General features: G+C 43.3%; 1 protein-coding gene, 1 non-coding gene and 1 pseudogene across 2 annotated transcripts; 1 reads left to right on the forward strand and 2 right to left on the reverse strand.

The window, feature by feature from the left end:
* Positions 1-1,026: 1,026 nt before the first annotated feature.
* LOC130555165 (U2 spliceosomal RNA) lies at positions 1,027-1,200 on the reverse strand (annotated as a pseudogene).
* A 676-nt stretch (positions 1,201-1,876) lies between these two features.
* Positions 1,877-5,522, reverse strand: LOC130554835 (uncharacterized). Its single transcript, XM_057334704.1, has 3 exons — positions 5,139-5,522; positions 4,093-4,697; positions 1,877-2,612 (listed from the first exon to the last, which is right to left on the reverse strand). Exons 1-3 carry the CDS (start codon positions 5,520-5,522, stop codon positions 1,877-1,879), a joined length of 1,725 nt encoding a protein of 574 aa, XP_057190687.1.
* Positions 5,523-7,565: 2,043 nt separating this feature from the next.
* trnal-caa (transfer RNA leucine (anticodon CAA)) lies at positions 7,566-7,677 on the forward strand. Its single transcript has 2 exons — positions 7,566-7,603; positions 7,632-7,677. It is a non-coding gene; the product is annotated as a tRNA-Leu (tRNA).
* The last annotated feature ends 404 nt before the right edge of the window (positions 7,678-8,081 follow it).

An 8,081-nucleotide genomic window follows, 5' to 3' on the forward strand; every position in this document is an offset into this window, starting at 1 on the left:
CTACATAAATTCAGCGGAAGTTAATAAATGAATATTATTAATTTAGACGCATATATAGAAAAAAATATATAGAAAAATGTCAAAAGCAGGCTTTAAAGAAAAAGTATACAGGGGACTGTTCCCCAGTAGAGCTTTTACATTTATATTTACATTTATGCATTTGGCAGACGCTTTTATCCAAAGCCACTTACATTACTTTATCCTATACATTTACACATAGGCATGTGCAATCTCTGGGATCGAACCCACAACCTTGCGTTGTTCACGCAATGCTCTTACCACTGAGGTACAGGAAAGCTACTGTGCTTTATGTCTGACAAAACGATCGCATCAATATAACAACACTAAACAGCGAGCTCTTGCTTTCTGATAGACAGCCTGTATCTCCACTTGTCACCGTCTGCATAATAATGCCGTTTCTTGTTAAGCAATGCATACAGTAACGTTGCCGCTGGATGCAAGCAGCCCTTTATCTTGTGTTTTTAACAACACATGAAAGTACAGCACAAGACAGTGTCTTTAAAATCTGTTAACGAATAAAGAAAATATTTTTTACCCTCTGCTCTTGTTGTTTCTTTAATAAATATGAACCAAATTCATTCTCCAAATGTTTTTTTTTTTTTTAATTATTTCGTCTTTTATCATTTTAAAAAGTGAGGGGGGACAGTGACTGAAGTGGCCGGGCCATGCCCCCTAGTGCCCCCTCGTGGCGCCGACTCTGCATGGATAAATAAAGAAATAATTAAACGAACAGTCCACATATTCTGAAAGTGTTTCGTTTGCTGCTGTAAACCTTTTCTCTCTCTCGCTCGCTCACTAGATCATGTAAGCCAAGCGCAAGCGTCTCTAATAGGAACTTCGCTCTTCAACACATAACTTTCTGCATAGCCTACTTGTAGGGCTATACACGTTCATAAACAAATAGTCTATTAGCCTACGTATTTTTTTTTAAATATAATTTCTTGTTATTTTAGACTTCGGGTTTCCTGAACGCTTCTTTTCAACACACGGTTTTGATCCCCGAAAGGGGAGTGCACCGTTCCTGGAAACACTGCAATACCAGGTCGATGCGTGGAGTGGGCGGAGCAAGCCCCGCTTCCAGCTTTGCGCTTCAAAAATCCATTTAATATATGGTCCCCATATAGGGGACGTATCAGATATTTAACTGATAAGAACAGATTTTTTCTTTTGAAAAGTTTTATTGTCATCATGTATCCTTTTTACATCTCAGTCTCATCACACTAAGTTAGTATTTCACGTAAAGATAAAAATATTTAAAAGGTGAAATCCTGGAAATAGATTAAACAACATAAAACAAGGGATGACATAAAAGACATTAGAACTCCTCTGAACTACTTTGAGACTTAAAAACATGTTTAAAAACCTTTTACGATGTTTTAAAAGGTATAAAACAAGGATGTAGCCATTACAACCACAACTTTTTTTTAATAAACACAGCCTCTCGTCATCTGTTGTCCAGAACCGGGCGGAGTCCCTGACAAGATGGCCAGCACCCCACTCCGCAGAACAAGCCAATTTCCTTCTGCTTTCGGCATCCAGCGGAAATCCTTTCCCTCCGGCCCGCTGGCCCGCTGTTCCCGTAACCAGATTGGTGAGGGTGCATCTACGGCCAGCCAGGTATGGGGGCAAGGCCAGGACCCTAAGCATGACCCCAGCCCCCTCCTCCAAATGACAGAGCCCGGCATCCCTGCAGTGTAGTTGTTACCATCCGCTCGCATGCGTGGAGGGGCACCGTAACTTGTTTCCCTACTAGCAGGTTTCTGGTGGTCCAGAGGACATCCTTGATGGCGTTCAGTGTGAACCAGAGCGAGCCGAAATGGTGTGAAGACAAATCTCTCAAGCCCCGGCCCACCCCTTAGATGGCGAGCTTGTAGTCCATCTGGACCCCACCCGCTGGCAGGCACGGAAAAAACAGGGGGCCAGTTATGGCCCACAGGTCCCGCGCAGTGCCGCACTCCCAGAGGAGATGTCGTACAGTCTCCGGGGCATTACACCCTGGACGTGGACAGATGGGATTTTTGGCCATTCCTCTGGAGTGCATGACCGCCCTGGCTGGGAGAATTTCATGCGCTGCCATCCACGTCAGGTCCTTGAGCCTGTTCTGCAGAGCGGGGTGGGCTGCATTCCTCCAAACTTGTTTGGCCTCACCCAGTGTGAGGCCCGGAATTGGACTCACTGTTTCCCGGTCCTGCACAAGAGAGACAAGAGACTTGTGATTAGTTAAAACCGTGGCTTCTTGGTCCTCCAAGCGGTATTTCTTTAAAAACTTCTTGATAAAATTGTATTCTTTAGGCATATTAAAAGACACTGGAGTTCTAAGATCCATGGTTAAAATCTTTAGAGTACGCAAGTATGACCCCATCCAGAACCTCGCCATTGCCGCAGTCTTATTGTTGCTGGGTGGGGTAATGGCATATTTGATGTGGAGGGCGGTGAATTTGCTTCCTAGAAACAACTGGGGGTCCGGGAGCCCTTTCCCTCCATTCTCTCTCCTTTTCTTCACCACGTCTCTCCGTATTCGTTCCCATTTGGACCCCCAAAAGAAGTAAAACACCGCCCGATCCAACGCTAAAAGAAAAGACCTAGGGGGGCTAAAAACAGAGCACAATAATAAAAGCAAGGGTAAAATCACAGCTTTGTATATTAAAATTTTGCCCTCTAGCGTCAACGTCCTTAGTCCCCAGAACCCCAGTCGTTGTCTTACTTTCCCTAATGTGTCTGCCCAATTGCTTTGTCCACCCCCCTCCCTGTCAAACTTCACACCTAAAACCTTTGTCAGTTTCCCTAACAGTCACGTCAAGTCCTGTCAAGTCTATACAGCCCCATGGTCCGAAGAGCTGGGCCTCAGACTTGTCTTTGTTTAACTTGGAGCCTGAGGCCAGTCCATAAAAGTCTGTCAGTTGTAAAGCTCTTCGGACCGATAAAAGGTCAGTGGTTAAAATCGTAATGTCATCCATGTATAAAACACATTTCAACGTCAGTCCCTTTGTCCCGGGTAGGTTTAGTCCTTTAATCCATTGGTCCCTTCTCAAGAGCTGTGCCAGTGGCTCAATTCAAGCCACATACAGGAGCGGGGATAGCGGACACCCTTGGCGGACTCCACTGCGGATATTGACCGCATTTGTCGTGTGCCCATTTACAAGAATTTTGCTGGTAATGTCTTTGTACAGCAAGCCCACCCACGCTAAAAACCTCCCTGGGAACCCCATTTTTTGCAGTACCTGAAGCAGGTACTGGTGCGAGACCCGATCAAAAGCTTTCTCAAAGTCTAAATTTAAGAGTATAAGCCTAATGTTTCTGTCCCTCGCATAACAGATGGCATCCCTGACCAACACTAGGCTGTCCGTGATCTTTCTCCCGGGCACAGCACAGGCTTGATCCGGTTGGATTGCGTCTATTAAAACCGTCGACATTCGTGTAGTTAAAATCTTGCTAAAAAGTTTGTAGTCAAAATTTAAAAGACTGATAGGTCGCCATGTCTTTAAGTCTGTTTTGTCCCCTTTTTTATGAACGAGTGAAACTATCCCTAGTCTAAAACTGTCAGGTAATTCGTCAAGTCTGTCAAAGTCATTTAAGACGTTTAATAATTCAGGTGCTAAAATATCCCAAAATTTAACATAAAATTCAAGGGGAAGTCCGTCAATTCCTGGGGATTTCCCGGTTTTAAAACCTTTCATACATTTTGTAAGTTCTAAAATCGTGAAATCTTGGGTTAAAGCAGCATGCTCATCGTCAATTTCCTTCTCTACAGACTTTAAAATTTCCTTTATTACGTCACCTGATACTTCTTTTTCCCTGTATAAGTCTTTATAAAAAAGTTCCACTTCATTTAAAATTTCCTCTGTGTTGTTGGCCTCCCTCCCACCCGTGTTTAATTTTGTAATTGCACCTCCCTTTGATACAATCTTTTTGAAAAAGTAACGTGTGCATTTTTCCCCTTCTTCCAACTCTTTCTCCTTACTTCTTAAAATCACTCCTTCATTCCATTGTTTCTCTAAAACAGACATTTCTCTTTTGACCTCTTTAATTTCATCAGTAAAATCCACACCATTATTTAGCAAATTAAAATACCTCTGTAGTCGTTTTTGCAGCCCCAACATGCGTCGCTTTTCTGTATTCTTTTTCTGTGTCCCTTTCTTTCTAAAAAAGTGTCCGGTCCGATCCTTCACCATCTCCCACCACTGTGCTCGTGAATTAAAAAAGTCTTGGAGGGTCTGCCATTGGCTGAATTGCTCTCTGTATTCTCTAGCTATCTCCTCATCCTGCAACAGAGAGCAATTCAGCTTCCAGATCCCTCTCCCTACGGTCACTCCTGTGGTGAAAGAAAGGGTGCAAGAAAGCATAGCGTGGTCAGAAAAATACATAGGTGTCACTATAGCATCAGTTGGCGGGCAGTCACGTGTCAATATATAGTCAATGCGAGAGGCCTTGGCACCATCACCACTGACCCAGGTGTAGCCCACCTCTCTTGGATGCAAAGTTTTAAAACAGTCAACTAATTTAAAATCCTTCACTAAGCTTTGCATTAAAACTGACGTTTTATCCACCTTAAAATCCTCCCCTGCTCCTTTTCTGTCTGCTCTGTTTAAAATGCAGTTAAAATCCCCTGCAACCACAAGTGGCACCCTCCCCAGCATGTGTGGCTGCAATTCCTCTAAAAGCTCATGCCTGTCATTCTTATCGTTAAAACCATACACATTTAAGATATTAAAATCTCTATCTAAAAAAATGAGATTTGCTAAAATTGCCCGCCCGTCCCTCACCACAGTGCTGCCCTTCACACAGATATTTGGGTTGTTGATTAAAATAGTAACACCGTCAGATTTATTAAAATTTGATCCACTCCACAGGGAGGGGCCCGGGGTCCACAGCTCCGCCCACTTTCTGTAATGTGTTAAAAATGGCAGAGCACACTCTTGCAGTAAAAACACATCTGACTTAAAATTCTTTAAATATGATAAAATGCTCTGTGCTCGAAAAGTAGACTTCACACTTCTCACATTTATTGTAGAGATTGTGAGAGTCATGAGCAGTATAGTTTTAAAAAGGCATGACATTTAGAAGAGCAATAAAAGGACTACAGACTTAAATTAAAATCATAAAATTTCTTGCGATACCTGCTCTTCCTTAATCTCCACTATTCTGGAGTCAGGGTAGCAGGTTCTTATAGCCTGCAGGGCCGCAGAGGAGCTCTCTTGCGGCTCTTTAGGCGATGATGCTCTAATCTGAACTTGCAAAAAGGACACTTCATTTGGGGATTCATGAGGCCACATACGGTCCAGATTTTCCGAAGAGGAACTATCTGGCCGTTGCGATGCTCTCTGCTTTTTCTCCTCTGCTTTGGACAGAGGAGATCCCGCAGGCCTTTTTTGCATCTGTGCATTTGGGAGTGAAAAAACACTTTCACTCCCACTAGACTCCATACTTATCTCGGGTACTGTGATAAGTGACGACACACTTTCCTCTTCTTCTTCTTGCTCAGCCTCTGCATCGTTACCCATTTCATTGCCTTCAATATTTGGCTCCGCCCCTTGGGCCGCCCCACTTCCGTTGTCTTTTTTTGCTCCCTAATTTGCTCCCTATAAACAAGTGGGGATCCGGGAGTCCTTTCCCTCCATTCTCTCTCCTTTTCTTCACCACGTCTCTCCGTATTCGTTCCCATTTGGACCCCCAGAAGAAGTAAAACACCACCCGATCCAACGCTAAAAGAAAGGACCTTGGGGGGATAAAAACAGAGCACAATAATAAAAGCAAGGGTAAAATCACAGCTTTGTATATTAAAATTTTGCCCTCTAGCGTAACCGTCCTAAGTCCCCAGAACTCCAGTCGTTGTCTTACTTTCCCTAACGTGTCTGTCCAATTGCTTTGTCCACCACCTTCCTTGTCAAACTTCACACCTAAAACCTTTGTCAGTTTCCCTAACAGTCACGTCAAGTCCTGCCAAGTCTATACGTCCCCATGGTCCGAAGAGCTGGGCCTCAGACTTGTCTTTGTTTAACTTGGAGCCTGAGGCTAGTCCATAAAAATCAGTCAGTTGTAAAGCTCTTCGGACCGATAAAAGATCAGTGGTTAAAATCGTAATGTCATCCATGTATAAAACACATTTCAACGTCAGTCCGTTTGTCCGGGGTAAGTTTATTCCTTTAATCCATTGGTCCCTTCTCAAGAGCTGTGCCAGTGGCTCAATACAAGCCACATACAGGAGCGGAGATAGCGGACACCCTTGGCGGACTCCACTGCGGATATTTACCGCATTTGTCGTGTGCCCATTTACAAGAATTTTGCTGGTTATGTCTTTGTACAGCAAGCCCACCCACGCTAAAAACCTCCCTGGAAAACCCATTTTTTGCAGTACCTGAAGCAGGTACTGGTGCGAGACCCGATCAAAAGCGTTCTCAAAATCTAAATTTAGGACTACAAGCCTAATGTTTCTGTGTCAGAATGTAATGTGTCAGAATGGCAGAGCGGTCTAAGGTGCCATACTCAAAGGTGTTTGATCTTCCTAGATTGTGAGATTTCAGGTCTCCAAATGGAGGCGTGTGTTCAAATCCCACTTCTGACAACTGGCTTTTGGAATAATGTAAACTCAAGGAGTTTCGGCCATCACAGTCTTTGGGATTTCTGGCAGAGCTCTGGTGCTTTGTTACGAATCCCTCATCAGGCAACTTGCATATAGAGTGACCTTTTCAAACAAAAATGATTTAATCAATGCATTTAATGTAAACACAGAAGGCAATACCGTTTTCATACTCTCTCCAAGAATATTCCGCTTAATTTGCAGAGAAGTTCAGGTCTGTTTATCCTCAGTTGATGTGTCACAATGTCCATGTGGTCTAAGGCGCCAGACTCAAGGGTGTTTGACCTTCTCAGATTGTGAGATTTTTCTTCTCCTAGTGGAGGCGTGGGTTCAAATTCCACTTCTGACAATTGGCTTTTGGAATAATGTAACTCAAGGAGTTTCAGCCATTACAGTCTTTGGGATTTCTGGCAGAACTCTGGTGCTTTGTTACGAATCCCTCACCAGGCAACTTGCATATAGAGTGACCTTTTCAACCAAAAACGATTTAATTAATGCATTTAATGTAAACACAGAAGGCAATACCTTTTTCATACTCTCTCCTATCACATACAACTTAATTTGCAGAGAAGTTCCGACCTGATTATTTTCGTTCGAAGTCTCAGAATGGCCGAGCGGTCTAAGGAGCCAGACTCAAGGATGTTTAACCTTCTCAGATTGTGAGATTTCTGGTCTCCTAATGGAGGTGTGGGTTCAAATCCCACTTCTGACAACTGGCTTTTGGAATAATGTAACTCAAGGAGTTTCAGCCATCACAGTCTGTGGTATTTCTGGCAGAACTCTGGTGCTTTGTTTCGAATCCCTCATCAGTCAACTTGCATATAGAGTGACCTTTTCAAACAAAAACTATTAATTTTTTTTTTTTAGTAAATGTAAACACAGAAGGCAATATCGTTTTCATACTCTCTCCTTTCACATACAACTTCATTTGCAGAGAAGTTCAGACCTCATTATCTTCATTGGATGTGTCAGAATGGCCGAGTGGTCTAAGGCGCCAGACTCAAGGATGTTTGACCTTCTCAGATTGTGAGATTTCTGGTCTCCGAATGGAGGCGTGGGTTCAAATCCCACTTCTGACAACGGGCTTTTGGAATAATGCAACTCAAGGAGTTTCAGCCGTCACAGTCTGTGGGATTTCTCTCAGAACTCTGGTGCTTTATTACGAATCCCTCATCAGTCAACTTGCATATAGAGTGACCTTTTCAAACAAAAACTATTAATTTGTTTTAGTAAATGTAAACACAGAAGGCAATATCGTTTTCATACTCTCTCTTATCATATTCAACTTCAGAGAAGTTCAGGTCTGTGTATCCTCATTTGTTCTGTCAGAATGGCCGAGCGGTCTAAGGTGCCAAACACAAGGGGTTTGACCTTCTCAGATTATGAGATTTCTGGTCTCCGAATGGAGGCGTGGGTTCAAATCCCACTTCTCACAACCGGCTTTTGGAATAATGTAACTCAAGGAGTTTCAGCCATCACAGTC

The sequence above is a fragment of the Triplophysa rosa genome, linkage group LG5 (assembly GCF_024868665.1).
Source record: "Triplophysa rosa linkage group LG5, Trosa_1v2, whole genome shotgun sequence".
Lineage (NCBI taxonomy): Eukaryota > Metazoa > Chordata > Actinopteri > Cypriniformes > Nemacheilidae > Triplophysa > Triplophysa rosa.

Bases quoted from the DNA above. Each gene is read 5' to 3' on its own strand.
- LOC130554835 (XM_057334704.1), bottom strand. From the start codon at position 5,522: ATGGGTAACGATGCAGAGGCTGAGCAAGAAGAAGAAGAGGAAAGTGTG. The intron at 4,698-5,138 runs GTATCGCAAGAA...TTTAACGATAAG, and splicing joins TGGAGATTAAGGAAGAGCAG to AATGACAGGCATGAGCTTTT. The intron at 2,613-4,092 runs GTATTTTAATTT...CTCTGTTTTTAG, and splicing joins CTGCAAAAACGACTACAGAG to CCCCCCTAGGTCTTTTCTTT.